This window comes from Hyposmocoma kahamanoa, unplaced genomic scaffold (assembly GCF_003589595.1).
Source record: "Hyposmocoma kahamanoa isolate Upper Pololo Valley unplaced genomic scaffold, ASM358959v1 89, whole genome shotgun sequence".
Taxonomy (NCBI): Eukaryota; Metazoa; Arthropoda; class Insecta; order Lepidoptera; family Cosmopterigidae; genus Hyposmocoma; species Hyposmocoma kahamanoa.
The window spans coordinates 2,298,432-2,316,522 of NW_020654520.1; the positions used below are offsets into that span (position 1 = coordinate 2,298,432).

The 18,091-nt window shown below is 37.6% G+C and overlaps 1 protein-coding gene across 2 annotated transcripts in view; it reads right to left on the reverse strand.

Moving 5' to 3' along the window:
• The window catches only part of LOC113236136 (lysophosphatidylcholine acyltransferase), a 48,634-nt gene that overhangs the window by 15,270 nt on the left and 15,273 nt on the right, over nucleotides 1-18,091 (reverse strand). The window contains exons 1-2 of one of the 2 annotated variants that reach the window (XM_026472136.1): nucleotides 15,392-15,531; nucleotides 14,536-14,762 (exon numbers count right to left, since the gene is read on the reverse strand). In XM_026472136.1, coding sequence (XP_026327921.1) covers nucleotides 14,536-14,734 — 199 coding nt within the window. In that variant the 5' untranslated portion in view covers nucleotides 14,735-14,762; nucleotides 15,392-15,531. Of the gene's footprint in view, nucleotides 1-6,671; nucleotides 6,884-14,535; nucleotides 14,763-15,391; nucleotides 15,532-18,091 lie in introns of those variants that run through there. The other variant, XM_026472135.1, reaches the window with a different exon arrangement.

The following is an 18,091-nucleotide window of genomic DNA, read 5'->3' on the forward strand; positions in this document are numbered from 1 at the left end:
TATTGTACAAAGTAAATTCTTTATACTGCCAATGTTATTTACTACAAGGATGCGCGAATAACTTTTAACCTTGTATGAAAACCACACCTTATAGCTAAGCATTTACGATGACAACATAAAAATATACAGGTGTCCGAAAACGATGTCTCAAACGAAAGCCTCGAGGTAGAGCAGACTTGATTCACCTCCATATATCATCCTTCCCTTATCTAGCTGTCGTAACTGATGTGTGATTTTTTAAAGCAACGTATTTTTGGTTTATCGATGAGTTATATTCAGGTAAATAAAAGGTAGACATAAAATTAAGTGGGAATATTCGCTTTGCAAAGCATAATAAGATCGTACGTCTTGTTTAATTAAAACAAAAAGGTCAGCCGTAGCTGATTCACGACACTCAGTAAGAAGAGAGATGTAAGTATATTCCACAATTTTTCGTGATAATCGAGTTGTATGTTTTCTTCCTAATCTTGGCTATAGTGGCACGAATAAATAGATCAGTGCATATTTTATTTTCTAAATCTACCATACACCTGAAAACTAAACCTAGGTGACGCTTAAATATTTGTTTTTCTAATAATTTTTTGGGGTACCCTGTATAAAGTATTATTTTGCAACAACAAGAAAGTAGAACGTTCTCTCTACTCTCAACTGCTATATAACCTACGTACGCGTCTCCATATCGATCTCTATTCTAAAGGCTGCTCTAATACACAATAGAACAAAAGACATCGAAAACATCTGTACAGTGCTCTGAATACGCATTGAAAAAAACATTCGTTTGTATAGGTCTTTAAATGGAAATTGTACTGTCACTGTAGAAAGCGTCATGTCGACCTTAAAGGGAGTCACTTAGCGAGTATCTACATATTAACATAACAAAACGCGCTGTGGGGTATTAACATGCCTTAGAAACAAAAAATATTTTCACAAGTTTGAGTAAGCTAATTATATTTAATTAGTTTCATTTCTCTAAAACATAATCATTTCTTTTTTTTATAATACCAAGTGACGGAAAGAACAAGCCTCGTACGCCTGGTGGTAATCGACACGCGTATCCACAACTGTTACAGTGCGTTTAAATCGCAAAGATCTTAGAGGCATTGCTTCTACGCCCGTCACCCTGAGACACAAGTTGACAGGTCCCATGAGTATAATCTTAGCAATAAATAATTATGCGACCAAAAAGGTAGTCAACACTATTGTTGTACTAAGTAACGTCATGTGCGCGGCTGTGGCGATAAATTAAAAAAAATAAATAATAATTTTGTTTTTGTTATGTAGTTTATTTTCTATCTCATTCTCTCTTGCACACCGTTACTCGCTTATAATCTTAGCTCTCACTGCCTTGAGTTGGCTGGAAGAGTTCTCTTTTAGAGATAAGTCCACCTTCTCACTTTCTATTAAACTAATATTTCTGTTGTATAATCACAGCGGTGCACTGATATTGACTGTTGTAGTTTATTGATATTTCATTTTATGTTGTTAAGGTTCATATTAAACACTTTAGTTCTTATTTTTACTTCGTTTGTTAATTAATAAAATATATCAAAATTATTACATTATTAACCAATTTGATAGTTCAATAAGCAACGTAGATACTTTTGACAGCGAGTGTACTTAATGTACTGGGCATCTTTTATTTGCAACAGAGCTAAGTCGGTCACGTACTTCGTACAAAGAGTGACACGTTTTACTGTCAAAACAAAAAGTTAAAACGAGACCAGGGTACGGCTGGCATCCGGGCCAAGCCCTCCGCTAGTTATACGCCTTCACGGGCGTCTCTGGTGAACCCGGACTTAGGTACGTACTCGCCGAGGTTCGTGATGAGCTGCAGAGACGGATATGTTCGTCTGCTCCGGTGGTTTGTCACCGGGGCGTCAGTCTCGTGCATCTTACTAGCTGACGAGGGCCTAAAGTGAGGAGACACGCGGGGCACGTGAGTTAACTATTTATCGTTGAACGACTGTTGAGCTAGGCTATTCCCGTATCACGACTATCTGTCGTGGCTGTGTCGTGGACGCTTGTTTTATCGTTGAACGACTGTCGTGCTGTTCTCACTAGACCGTGACGACAATTTATCGTTTCACGGCAGCCGTCAACTAGAGTCAACAGCTTAGCGGTGGCAACCGTTAGTTGTGTTTAAATGCAAGCTTTTCAAGTTTTTATTTAAAAACTGCATTTTTTTTAATAAGGGTATTCCATGATAAAAGTAACTTGGGCTGTATGTCAATTTAAGGACATTGCAAAAGCAAGAAAAATATTATTTATAAAATCTCAGTACAGAGTATTAAAAAAACCGACCTCAAAAGTACGTGGAATTACGTCTATTTGCTAAGTTTTATTGAAATATCCCCTAGTTCGCCACTAAACAGGACTTGACACTGGAGATAATAAAAATAGGTTCTCACTACGACACTACTCAAAGTATATTCAGAGAAAAACGACTTGAATTGGAGAAATAGCAAAATCAACCATTAAAGTAATTGCTCCTACATTAATGTTAGGCGCTAGTTATGAAAACGAATCTTCATGCGTACAGCCACCTTTCGAGGTGGATGATTTTCTTCAAAATGAAATGGAACCGCTATGGAAGTACCCCCTTTCCAACAAAAAAAGAATCATGAAAATCGGTTCACAAATACTGGAGTTATCGCGTAACATACATACAAAAAAAAGGAACATACATACGAATTGAGAACCTCCTCCTTTTTTGAAGTCGGTTAAAAATATAATAATTAAAGAAACTTATTGAATATCACGATGGTTTACTACCATGATATTCAGTTATTTTTGTGAAATTACTCCACTAGTTTGTTATACATATTAATACAAAGATCGAATACTTTGATGGAAGTGACGTGCAACTTCCAGCCAACCATGCCAGACGCTATGCGAACTAAGCCACAGAACGAACTAGGAACTTTTCCTTGCTTGTTGCAGTTCTTTGTTTTTGGTTTTTAACGACTTTTTGCCCTAGCGCCATCTGTGAGAAATCTATTTCTTCACTCAGCCAATTTCAATAAAACTTAAAAATACAATAAATTATTAAAGCGCCATCTCTAGTCAGCTGCTGGTAGTTGCAAAGGTTAACAAGGTAAAGTGGCTGGGGCAATATAGTCAAGATGAGAACTTCATATTTTTTCGAGAAAATTGTTAAACATATCCAAAGTGTAAATTGCCCTAATCGTGCAACCGGAAAATCGATCGTCACTTCCATCAAATGGACCAGTTCAATAAGATCTGTGCTTAACCTGCAACGGTTTAACTTAATATAGACTTCATCGGAAGCACGTAAGATTAAAATTGGCACGCGCTGCAATGAAATTTTATTCTATACATGTATTTGTATCAGATTTTACGAGCTTCTTAGTGAGTCTTCAGAACAATATAATATTTGACATACGAGTACTGTAAATAAAGAAAAGGGTCTGTGTGTGGAAATATAATATTTGATCCTATTGAAATAGGGGTTATTTTTCAATTTCATTTTCGACTAAATACATCGACAGTTATTCGTATTCGAAGGCCAATCTCCACATGTATCGATTTTCTCCGAAAGCTCCAACTAGTTATAACAAAGAAAAGTGTGGTTTTTCGTAGTCCATTTTGAATGGCAGATTTTATTGGTTGAACAAATACAATTCAATGGCAAAGGCTTTAACAACTGTATTTATCGAGTTTTTAGATTATGACTATGTTATAGATGAGACTATATCATAGATATATATTACGACTATGTTATACACGTGACCGAAAGAGTCTAAAACGTTGGTTTGCTTGTAAAAAAAGATTTAGATCGAGAAATTATTCCTATTCTCTATTTCGTAACTTTGGTATAATAAAGACACGCGTGATAATAGGTATTAGCAGCAGTAGAGCTCCTAATGAAGTGTTCGTCCAGGGAAGTACTGCCCTAAAACCTTACCTATTTCTACCGCCAAGCAGTAATATGAGCATTGCTGCGTTCCAGTTTCAAAGCGTAAGGACCCTGGTGAAATTACAGGGACATTGAACTTGTCAATATACATTTCACGGTGACGGGCGCAATGGCAGCGCCCATCCGATTTTTGCGATAGCTCAGATTGGATTGCAACTGTCATGGACAGGCATGTCATGGACAGGCTTACCATCAGGCGCAAGACTTACTCGAACCGTCGCTTAATATTCTAAGAAAAAGAAAATCTAGCCAGATTCGCTAGCAACTTAAAGTGATTGAATTTCTATGGCTGTTTTATTCGTTAGCTATGACTATAGGATATATAAAGAATCCGAAGCGTTTGGTTGTTCGAAATTACTGCGTGACGTAACAAACAAGTCATGCGCCTGGTGGTAAGCGTCACGCCTGTCCATAGCAGTTGCAGTGTCGCTCTAAGCTTTAAACCGCATCGAAGGGCCACTGCGCCCGTCACCCTGACATATAAGTTGAAGTCCCATGTGCCTGTAATTTCACCAGCACTGTTACCCTTCAAAACCGGAACACAGTAACGCTGACATTACTACTTGGCGGCAGAAATAGGTAATGTGGCAGTACTTTCCTGGACGAACTCTTTCACACGGAGCTCTACTGCTACTTTAATATGCTGTTTCATGGTGAAGCCTGGAAGGCTTTCAAGTTTTTGTGACGTGCCAAAAATCCGAGGCAAACGCTTTAAGTCTTTACAATTATTATACGAGTAGCAAACCTGAGGACACCCAGGTGAGTACAGACCTTGGCTCAGGACGCTACTGGACACTTCCGTTAAAACAGCGTACTGTATGGGAGAATCTACGCTGGTAAACATTGAACTGGAGCATAGTATGAGTATGTTGTGATGTGTAACACACGCTGTCAAGTTAGACGCTTTCAGAGGCTGATAGGTTTCAATATAATGTTTGAAACTACTAACAGCTGTGACAGCTATGAGCAAAATATTGCTATTTATATATGCGAGTAAAGAGAAAGGTGTATTGTATGTAGCATGCATCAATCGTACGCTCATTCATAAACTTGACGGATAGCTTTCACAATATATATATGTATCTATCTACCTACCAACATACTCACAGGTGCGTGGTTCGATGACTGGAATATTTATTGACCGATTCTGACGAGAGTAACCCGCCTAAAAGGCGTAATTTATTTTTGTTGCCACTCTTTGTTACATAGTTCATTATATACATAGAGTATACGCACTTTTCCTATCGTGGTAAGCAGAGTATTCTACTTTCTACGATCCTCACACACTACTGTCGCCTCATAAACAAGTATCAATGCTTCCATTGCTTCCACACACGCTCATCGAGCAAGGATATACTTGACCTGGTCTTTCCTTAGCACGTCCTCAATTTGGTCGCAGTAAGTTCGCCTTGGTAGGCCCTTACCAACTTGTCTTTATCGGTTTGGGTCTCAAAACTACGTCTGCATGTCAAAGTTAATGACTGATTGCATTTGGCTATTCAACCCTAAACAAAAATTATGAGTACTGTCAGGGAAAATCAATTGACGGAAGAAAATAATTGTGGAAATGCCTATTGTTACCAGCATAAAAATGCGCTTAGTTGTCTGGAGAATACCTAAACATTCACGGGAGATCTGTCAGGTTATCACAAACTTTTTCGATATGTGTGGATGGTCAAATTCTTCTTCTATTATTTTACTACAATTTCATTCATAGTCAAGTCTCCTTGTCGTCGCCAGAAGTATATCATCTGGCTCATCTATGAGTCATTTGAAATTAGATCTTGATTTATGACCATAATCCAAGTTAAGCCACAACCGTTATTAGTAGAACTTACATTAGAATTGAATTGATCCTACTATTCCAGAGCCAGAAAAAGAAGTAACCATTAGGTCAAAAACTCAGACAAGAGGTCATGTAGAAAAGACTCTGGTGTAAGCATAGCGCACATTTCCTAAGGTTCTTTAATGGGGCTATGGAACGGTGAGCGTTTGTCACAGTGCCATTTTTTGATTGTGTGGTTTTATGGTCTGTGCGTGAAATATCAAATAATCGCATTCATAAATTTTATAATGGGTTCTAACCTTGGTTTAACCCGTCGTAAATAATAGTTTGCACACATGTCAGCGGCGAAGGGGAAACTTATTGTCTAACTTAGTTGTAGATTTGTTGGTTCCATATTTTCAGGTATCCAACTATCGCTAATAGAGTACACGTTAGAGTAGACTTGTTCATTATGGTAGAGTTAGGATAGAGTTGATTATGGCCCATTACTCTATAACCACCACCAAAAATAATCTCAATACGCATCTATCCAAAATTAATTAACGGAAAATTGTCGTCAAAACCTAAAAAGATCAACCACCACCAAACACCAGTAAGCCATGGCTGAAAGTGTATTATCAAAGCAGTTCTTGATCCATTACAACCTGAAATCCTCGCATTTTCTCTTTAATATCCGTCTATACAATAGGTAAATAGCACATGTCGTTTACAGGTTGCAACAAGAGGGTCAAGTCATAGGTATTTTGGGACGGCTAGTAGGTAAAATTTTCAATAAAAATTTTCTAAATCATCTAACGTTGCTACACGAAATTTCGCACTTAAATCAAAATTTCACACTTCTATACATCCCAAAATCTGACAAGACATTTTGTTTCCATGTCGAAATGAAACCACCACCTTTCTAAAGCTCCAAACACACCAGACACCGCAAAATCAAGAAAAACCTACTTCCAACATAATTGTCCATGCTTTCCTTCCTCACGATCACTGAGGACATCTTTGTAGCGTACACAATGCAGCTATCGAGGAATGACGAATGTGGTGCAACAACCAGGATTGGCGCCTCCTCCCGGCTGACTTGCCGACCTCTTACGGTAATCGCCATCCCACCGGCTAGGTAAGATAGCTTGCCAATAAAACATATCACTGGTCTTAGAGCCCTAGAAAGGAGAGAATAAATTTTAGTTTTCACATTGTTAAGTACCATATTGAGTTCGTGACTGCTACAAACGAATCTACTTTTTTCGTGTCTAAGTCGCGTATATTTGTTTTTTCACTGACTGACAGTCGTGACCATGAAACCTGGAAAGAGCCCGAAACGTTAGTATGTTGGAAAAAAAAACAAATATACGCGAGTTAAATCCGAGAAAAACAGTTTCATTTTCAATACTTATTTAAATATACTTTTCTAAGTCATAGTGAGCAGGCATCTTCTGGGAACGAACATGTATCTTCCTAGTCCACATCTTCACTATGCATTAGTTCATATTGTGGACAAACGTAAGCCTATATTAATGTAAAAGCCATAAATATATTTTCATTATCATCGAGTTCAAAATCCTTACTTTCTCTAACCAACGTAGTGATATAAACTAACTTTCTGGACAGTCTTCAAATGGATGGATATCCTACTGTGTTTCTTTTAAAATAATGAAATCACAAACATAACAATAAATCACGTGTATTTCGTTTTTCAGTCAATTGTGACCATGGAGCCTTCGAAAAGCGAGTGAATTGTTGGTATATTTGGAGAAAACAAATACACGCGATTTATAACCAAAAAAAGTAGTTTCATTTCTAATCAGTCACTGTAAACATAACGTAACGTTCGAACAAATCCTTGTGGACACGGGGACCCCTCCCGTGCCTACGCAAGCATGGGTGGCGCTGAAGAAACAACACAGTCTGCATTGTGTCCGGTAAGTAAAAGGTTGGCAGCTACTTCCGCCAAAAGAATAAATAAGTTCAACTATCCAAAAGGGAATTGTCGATAGCGCAGCCCTCTGTGCAATTTCCTACCTTTAATTATTCACCCCATTTTGTCTTTCATATGTCTTACATATTGCTTCCATTGTTTAATGCATAATAGTGTTGATGACATAGGAGAACGTTTGTTTCTCAATTGACGCTACGAATCTTCACAACGTTACGTACATTCATTAATTTTTGGTAGCAATACCTCGCGCTTGTTAAGAAACTCATCGTGATGACATAAACTACAGAAATAATATAATAAGACAAAAATGGTAACTCCATACAAACGTATTAGCGCGGCTTGTATGTCTGCACGCCCGCCATGCGCCTTGTACGGACGCACACATTCGCATAATCGCGCGGTGCGTTGCATATACATATACAAAGAGCAACCCCTGGGGTAACCTATCACAAAGTCGAATATTTTTTGTCCGAAATAACGTTTGTTCGAATTTTCATTACACTGAAAACCGAATTATAACGAAACAGTTGTTCTTTCAGGATATGTTGGATGTTCGTCGCATAGCGCGGGTCGTACCGCGCGTCATTAAATAAAAAGAAACGGGCGCTAGATGTTTAAAAAAATGACACGAAATAGTAGACGTGTTCATTATTGTGTTTGTGGTAGTTCAAACAAGAGTGCCTTAAATTCAAAATTGTTCAGCATTTCATTTATATTTCGTAAACACACTCCATAATCAAGATACCGATCTGCAATGCAAGTACCTAGCAGTGGCGAGGCATTAAAATTGTCCTTGGCAAAGCCGAAGCTTTAAGTTTTTGAAAACACTTTAAAAAAAATTATTTTCCCACAACACTTATTAGGACACAAGAGTATCCGGTTATTGTTCACTTCCTTTCACAGGATGACTTATTACATACTACACATAAAATAACCATAGCTTTTAAAGTAATTTTACATTTTAAGCTGCCAGGCGCGATACGAAAGTATGTAAACAATCACATAAATGCTAAGTGTTGCTATTTTAATTACCTATGAATTACCATTACCTTCTATATACATTTGTTACGTAGTCCTATTAGAAAGAAACACGCAATTAATATAGATACGAGTATATTAAGATTAACAAAATAGAATTAAGATTTACATACTTTGTATTAATTTGCAATTATAATAATTATGTTACATTATTTTAAGAAAGTTTTACATCTGGCAAAGATTCTGACATTAAAACACGCTACGAGTTATTGTGAACGCTATTCCACAATAACTCGAAGTATTGCGGCTTCTCAACCGCCATTTCTTTATAATGTTATAAAGCGGATTTTTGCGAATGTGTATTTATATATTTTGATGGGAGCGCGTAGACTTCATGAATGAAATAGAACTCGCCGATCCACCGGCTTACCTCTCGCGCTGATTGGTTGAGATGTATCGGGGCAAGTTATTACGAGTATAATAGTGAATATTTTGAATATATGTTTTTTTAGTGGTGGGCGCTGCCACTGGTACTAAGTACCCGGAAAATTTTAGGCAAGGCGGTGGGAATCGAGTTATATGGACGCCTCGCCACTGGTACCTGCTGCATTTGACAAAGGTTATTTCAATAAGGCACAATGATGCTGTGATCACACTACAAGCCTACCTATGTATACAACTAAAATAATAATGTAAACTAACTGCAGGCATTTATGCACCGAACAGGCGGGAGTTGCCTTAGATACTCATTAGCGTAGGAGGGACCAGGTTTCTGCCCAGCACACCCTGGAGGAGTAGCCCCGCGTGAGCCTGCGAGCGGAATACCCTGGTTGCCCAGATAGGGCGAGATCGCTCTCCTGAGAGTCCCATGAGGCAGTAGTCTCCTTCTGTAAAGCGGTGATCCTTCAGAATGAGGTCGCCCAGCAGCATCGGCTCTCTCCCGATCAGGCTCGGGGACACGGCGGCGTACCTTCGCGACTGCGGGGTATGGAGCGGGGGCTCCGTTCGCCAGTAAGTTTGGTAGCCACGAGGAGGACGGGGCAGTATGGCTCGCTATGTCGTGAGTACGGGGAGGACGTAGCTCTTCTCAGGTGCTGGGAGGGTTCCGGATCCCTCCCACTAGATCACCCGAGTAGGCCACTGTGGGGTTTTAGCTGGTGGAAGTAGGTAGTAGCCGGCATAACTCCCCTGCTGCCCTCGCGGCGGAAAGGTATCCTGAGAGAATTTCCCCATGAATAAAAAAGGGTGCTCATTAGCGAGCTGTGATTGTAACGTGACAGATACAGTAATGAAGTTCTAGTGTGTATGCGTGAAACAGTTGTCAATCGCTAGAATGAGTACCAAGTTACCGGGCGAACCGATGCGCTCCGGTCGCGGCAAACTCTCGAATACACTATTATTGTTAGTAACATAACATGCAATGGTTTCAGTTACAGCTCTCTAGTGAGTACCCGGCTTTACTGTCTGTGAAACCGTGTGTCTCAAACGATTAAGAAGAAGTACGTGAACGCGTGATGGGATAACTGCAAGAACTCTCGTAATATGACTTTCGTTCACGTAATGGCGTCTCTAATCCTTGTTCTAATATTTGCAATAACCAATTCCCACGCCTTGCAGAGTTGGTGAACTATTACGAGTATATTACGCCCTTTTTGGCTTCGCTCTTCACATCATAGTCGTGTAAATAATAGATCGTAAATGCGTCGAACAAGTGATACAGTCACGTGCGAGACAACGTCATTGCGATCCGCAGTGCCCACTCCGTCTGCGACATAAATAATGGCAATAGTCTATTTTGTAATAAAAATCCCAGTTTAAGTTCACAACATGACATCAATAATAATAAAATAGAATAAAACGTAAAAAAATATAATAAAACAATAATTTATTACCTGCACAGGTCTACGTCTATTCTAGTTCCTGATTGTATCGAGGTTGAAGTTTTTTTTTTTATAATAATACCAAGTAACGGGACGAGTAAATCGTGCGCCTGGTGCTTTAAATCACAAGGATCTGTGGGGAACTGCCACTGCGCCCTAAGTTGACAAAGCCCATGTGCATGTAATTTCAACAGCACCCTTCAAAACCGGAACGCGGTAATGCTCACGTTACTGCCTGGCGGCAGAAATAGGTAAGGTGGCAGTACGTCTCAGGACGAACTCTTTGGCAAACTATTAAGCATATTTAAGAAAAGGACCAGACATAACAGCGGAAATAACTCATAATATGCCGTTATCAGAACAATGCACTCTGTACCAAAATTAAGATATTATACGAGCCCTGAAAACAGCAAAGAGTTCTGGCACTGCCGCTTTAGCGCACTTACGAGGCTGTACTGCCGAGCACAGTAATGGATATATGTTAAAATATTCTGTTACATTTAATCAATATTGACCTCCCTATGTCGCAGTCCCATTTGAAAATATCACCCAATTATCACACATTCAAAATTCATATTCAAAATCATCTTCATTTCGTCGGTAAGCAAATTATACTTGAAATCGTAATATTGATTAAACTCTACGGCTCCTTCGTAAAGCAGATACCCCATATAATAAGACTCCCAATACATTTATCATTTATTTACCATATTTTTTTGAATTAAAATAACGTTACAACCTTGTCAATTACCTTTGCATGCACATCGGTTTTCATTGTGTCGTCATCTCTCAGGTCCCAGGTTCGATCCCCGACTGGGTCAGAATACAAACTAACTTTTCTATACTCTCTCGGGTCTAGTTGTTTTTTGTTTATGTTACCGTCGTTGTTTCCGATCTCCATGTTTTTTTTTTTCAATGTTTGTGATGTTGTCTTATATTTATTTTAGTTTCTCGAATTGGTGCTCATTATCCAGACCACGGTCATGGAGATCCTCATATTACTTCTTTACGAAGCAAAACTTCGTAACATGGTCCGTAAAGCCTTAACTTAAAAAGTGGCAGCTTAGGTTTACTAATTAAGCCTTATCGTCATTTGTTGCAGAGTTAGCTAAGAAAACTGTAGAAAGCAAGTGATCGCACTTAAGCACTTTGTCCGAAATGCCAAATTACCTTAACGACATAACAATCAATAACGTCATTAATGAAACTTGGAAATATTATTATGTAAGATTAAATTACTTTTTACGCAATTGTACGGTTGAAAGGTGATTGCAGTGAATCGGTCGTATTGTTTTGAGAGCTTATATAAAGCTCAACTTGTACAAGGTTTAATCTTCAATAAACTCTATTACATTCTAAATAAAACTAGACAAGTAAAGCGTTAAAAAATGAACATCAAAATCAACACTGGTTTGAAGAACATTTTTGCGAGGTTTTTTTACAATACTAAGTACCGGGACGAACAAGTTGTGCATCTGGTAAGCGACACGCCTGTCCATAATAATTGCAGCGCCACTTAGAGCTTTAAAGGACTATCCACACACATCAGGGCCGTGCCCGCGACGTGGACGGGGCGTGCTAGTTTGTATGAACTGCGGGCCCGTCCCGGCGCCGGCCCGGACACGGACAAGTGTGTACGAGTTCATACAAAATGTATGCAACGATATTTTTGAGCCCCTGACGGAGCACGGCCCGTCCACGTCATGTGTGGATCTGTGGATCGGATGGACCTTAAATCGCAAAGATTTGACGGAGACTGCCACTGTCACCCCGATATATAAGTTGACAAGTCCTATGTGCCTGTAATTTCACCAGCACCCTTAAATACATATGTGATATTTACATAATATTTTATTTATACGTGCACCGTACAAATAAAGTATCTTGCTTTATATATTAACTAATCAAACTCAGTTATATTCAATAAGTACGTTCTTAGATAACATTATCTAAGACCGTAATTTGTCAGTTTCTCGTCAACTTACATTAAAGCGTCTCAAAAACATTTATTCGACTAAGAAGACCCAACGTTATGCAAACTTTTTACAATATATAAAACATTTTGTGTAGATTTTGAAAAATCATAGCAATTGGAAAAATAATTAATATCTTGTACCAAAAGTAGATATTGTAGATATTTACGATATTATTCCGGCAAACATCAAACTATGAAATACTTAAGAGTGAGGCCAAACGTGCGACATTTTTTTTAGTTGTGAGTCGCGTTTTTTGAGTCTCATTGTTAATCTGATCGCCAGATCAACTTATTTTCTTTTTATTGCTTTGAAGCGTTAGTACAGGGTGTGTGTCATATATTATGATGTAATGGATTATTAGATGATGTTATTGTAAAAAAAAGAAGCTGGATACACCCACTCAGTATGGAAATATTAAAGTGTGGTTAATTTAATTTTCGTTATCAATTCGTAAAATACTACCACTTGCCAATAAATGTTCCCCTCACAGCTCTCTCACCCGCTCAACTACGTCACACAGTGCAACCGACAGTCGTAATTGCGCCCGTGAGTCGGCAGACAACTGATTTTGTGTCGTTGTGATTTTTTTGAATTGTGAGTCGCGTTTTTTGAGTCGGTTAATTTACGCTGCATTCATTTTCTTAATAAAGTCCAGTTTGAACCGCACGACGACTAAAAATGAGTTGTGTATCGACAACTCACAAAATTATGCTCGTCTGGCCTCACCCTTATAAGAAAACAAATGCAGCGTAACTTTATCGACTCACACTTCAACAACAAAATTACGGTCATCTGGCCTCACCCATACGCGATGACGCGGCATGACTAAACCTTAAAAATGCGGTTAAAAGTTCAAAATCATGCTATTACAAATATGGATACTAGAACAATTATATCTACAACACTCTGGGTTAAGCTAAATCGCAAACACACTCAACTAACAGTTGTCACTCCATTTCGTAGACAATAATAAATAATAACACAACAAAAATGCAACACTCAAAAGTAGCGTCAATTAGACAACCTTGCAGTATTAGCTTCTTACATAGAACACAAATACAAAACAAGGATATAATGGATTCTTTTTGTAATTTAAAACTAGCTTATTTAAAACCAACTACAAAACTTACATAGAGTATTCGTCCTTTACAATACTAATGTACGTAACTTACAATTCTGACGAAAATGAGTTACATATATAACAAAACTAGGATAAAAGGTCGCGAGAGCGACATAAAGCGCGATGTACTGGTATTCCTGCGTAGAGGTCCCGTGCTTTATATCGCTCTCACGTAAATGGCGCCCTTTTGTGCTAGGCTTACAGAAGTTAAAAATCTGTATAGAACTACTCATTCATATGAACGCTAAATAAACTTTTGAAGTATGACAATAATAATATCAACCATTGGCCACATGTACCAGAACGCTAAATTTGAAAAAAGAATAACTTCAATCATCTTCTGATTTCGATTAAACATTCTGGTATATATGGCATATGAACGTATCATAGTTCCACCTTCATTAGAGCATGTCTCCAGGAGAATGAGACATGAGAGAATGAGAAAGAAAACTACTTTCCGCCTATGTTGTAAGTTACATCTATTCGTCATAAGGGATCGAAATACAAAGCTATTGTAACACAAAATAGCATCGACATGAAATATGACGAAAAAATGTCAAAGTATGTATGGGGGTGTAGCGAACTGTAAAAAAGATATTCGGGGGCCAACGATGAGTGAACAAAAAATATACTTACAGTTTATTCAATACGCGCAAAAATATAAGATGTGCACGTTAATGAAAAAGCAAAGATAAGGCGCCATAAACAAGTACATTTAAATTCAGAATTGCAATCTAAAACTAAAGTGATAAAAAACTATACGAAATACAAAAAGATTTGTAGCAGCAGCTGCGGTTTGCTACATGGGGTATTGAAAAAAAAAAACACTGCGCTAAAAAGCGAATCAAAACAAAAGAGCATTACAAACAAAACCTCATTCAAAAATAAGACACAAGATCAGAAAGCGTATTTGAAGACATACGTCCAATGAAAGGTAGCCTTGCAGTGTCAGCTTTAGCAACCACACTCGGCGCGCCAAGACAGACAATAGCTATGGCGTCGAAGAACGTGGAATGTGGTGCTATGACCATCACTGGCGCCTCGCGGGAGTCGGAAGGCACGTGACGGCGACCGAGGACTCGAACTCGGTGGAAACCAGCTGCCACCACCACCAGACGCATCAGGGAGAGGATTGAGAAACGGAGTTTGCTGCAATTGAAGATTACTTGATGATTCACGTAATATTACACTGGTTTAAACTTTCACGATTTTTACACATTATTTGATATTAAATTCGGGACTTATATAAAAACATATCGACCCTGGAACGATAAAACGTCTAACGTGCTTTTGGAAAATTTTGGAAATTACTTAGGTACCTATTTATGCCTCCAAGAAGTAATCTCAGCATTACTGTGTTCTGGTTTTGAAGGGTAAGGGGTGCTGGTGAAATTACAGGCACATGAGACTTGTCAACTTACGTCTCAGAGTGATGGGCGCAGTGGCAGTGCTTCTCAAATGTTTACGATTTATAGTTATGAGTGGCGATGCAACTGTTATGGACAAGCGTGTAGCTTACCATAAGGCCGTCCGTCTGTCCGTCTTGTCGGTCCTGTGGCTTGATATTATAAATATGTATATATATAAAGTAATTTTTTTGAGAACAAAAAATAACCGTTTTTTATTATAATCGAAAAGCTGAAACTTTCTAGTTTTTCATATAACAAATAAAATTAAAGTTATTTTTTTCTTATAAAAATTACTATAATCACTCTTTAGTAATATTTTCCACATGCACGTTACACGTTTTACCTTGCCAGTGTCTACATTTTATTTACCTCGACGTTTCGGACGTATTGCAACGTCCATGGTCTGGAAGAGACTGAAGAGACGGGTGTCAACGTCTTCTAGCCGTGCTCTAAAGAAGGATGGCGACATCTGGTGTATTTTATGACCCAATTTTTTTGACAACGTGCGTTAAAGAGACCTATCAATACTTGGGATTCATTATCATAGCATCAAAAAAGCTAATTGAGTACAGGCTATAGAAGCTGGGGTTATATAGTTGATATAGGTTATGTTTCGCTTCATAATGTTTGTTCGAAGTAGCAGAAAACAACAAGTTTTCTGTTTGTTCCCAAAAATAATTAAAGAACTTACTGAATATTCCCAAATCTGTCAAACTGTGCCATTTAATACAACGTTAACATGTTCTGTCGCAACGAAAATGAATAAAAATAAAAATCTGCTCAAATGGCGGAAATCTGCGACAAATGGTCAAATTGTTTTTGATATCAATGTGACATTGACATTGGCAAGAGGCCTCTTGTCAAAACATTCCTTTGCTAACTTTCTTATCTCTCATTTAAATATTGTCTAAACATTTTTATCACTTTGTCTTTTATTTTTTATTTTATGTTATTACTGTTTAATTGATTACTTGATTAGGTATTTCATAGCTTTAATGTTTTATGTGTGTACTTTAAAATACCCTTTAATTTAGGTACGTAAACATTCAAACATGCTTAAAATGAAATGTACTTACAAGAACGTTACCTAATCTATGGTGGAACTGAATCATATTATATATGCGTTGTGTTCTTGCATTTATTATAAAATACATTGTTTTACAATTTATTTATCCCCGACTTCTAAAAATATACAAAAATATATTAATAATTAGGCATAAACTAAAACGTAAAATAATACTAGCGAAGTCCTTGAACGGCTCTTCGTTGATTTTAATTATTAGTGGGTCAGCTTTCGCCATCTTTCTTTGAGAATTTTGTTTCCCGGTATCTATTAAAATGCTTTGCTTACAAAGTGACTAGATGACATAGTGCCTACTAAAAGAATCAAAATTTCCTTCCGATTACCTAAAAACAACTATGTAAGTAGGGACCGCTAAAAACAGGTTAAATTATGATAACACCGTTCAAAATAAACCACTGGCCACATAAACATTTAACAAAATCAAAAGACGATTAAAGCCATTTTTTTCAAATTAGACGTTCTTCATTTATTGTAGTAGGTAGTTGGGACATGCAAATCGGTTACTCGGTTAACCGAAAAAAACCGAGTAACCGTCCAGTTTGGAACCCGGATTTCAGCTAAGGAAAACCCTGCTTTTTCATTAAGTATCACATTAATATGTGTAGAAATATTTTAAAAAATCCTCTCCGGCAAAGGCGTTTACCATGTTATGATGAAATGTGTTCAGACTGAGATTTCCGGAGACAGATGGGCAGTGCGGCCAGCACACGACATACGGTAGTGTAACAGCATGTTGGCCGTTCTTTTATCAAACGAAGCCAAGATGCAGTACAAAGTACATTTATTAATAGAGTAGAAACGAATAGTACATTCGGCCTTCGACTGAATAGCCGAATATTCGCCCAAACTATTCGGCCTGATTAACGCAGATTCAAAAAAGTTGATTTTGCTGCACCATGTCCTACCACTTATTAACTTCAATTATGACAAATAAAAATGTAATTTAATTTTCAAATTTATAGTTTAAAATTTTTGTCATCTGAATGAAGAAAGTTAAGTTTGTTTATTCCACTTCAGGGTCCTAATTCTGCCAATTTTAAGTCATGTCAATTGTGTGTCGATAGTGTCAATGGCAGGATGTTGTATGTTTTGTATACTCTTAACTCTTAGCAGAATACCAAACGTACATATAAAATACTGCCGTTGGCACTCTATCGACACAACTGAGAGGATTTAAAATTATCAGACTTGGGGCCCAGTTTAACTTTTAAAAACTTAATTCTAGTTTGATTTACAAATAATAAGTACTTGTTGACCTACCTGTTAGCGTTTATTTAGTCATGACTGAACTATAAATATAAATGGGAGTTTGCATTTAATTTTTTCATATTTTGATCCACTAAAAATAACTTATTTATGTTACATTTACTTTGATGTTTTAGGAAATTGCATTATTTAATAAATGTTAAATGATACTTCATAGTATTTTTCTGGTTTCTTCCACTTTTTAGGTATTCGGTATTCGGTCGAATAGCGATTCAATATTCGGTATTCGGCCAAAAGCAAGAAACAGGCCGAATACGCCTAATACCGAATAGTAACCGAATATTCGTTACAACTCTATTTACTATGTCTTCATCATCTTCTGTCTTAATCGAAATTAGATGTATAAACGAAGCTACATTACCATCTTCTTACATGGTAAAGCTCCTTAAATTCAGATTTAAAAATGTATTTATTTATTAGCAAACTTTACAGATTTTTAAATTCGATTTATATTCTTAAATCACAAACTTACTTAGCCAGTTACAAAGTTTGTCATTTAAACAATTCATTTAAAGTTACAATGAAATCAGCAAAATTACAATAAATGACTATTACATAGGTACCTAACAAAGTATAGTTAGAAAGACAGTATGCCTCTGTGTGTGTGTGTGTTTGTGAGTGTGTTTGTGTGTGTATGCGTGTGTGTGTGTGTGTGTGTGTGTGTGTGAGTGAGTGTGTGTGTGTGTGTGTGTGTGTGTGTGTGTGTGTGTGTGTGTGTG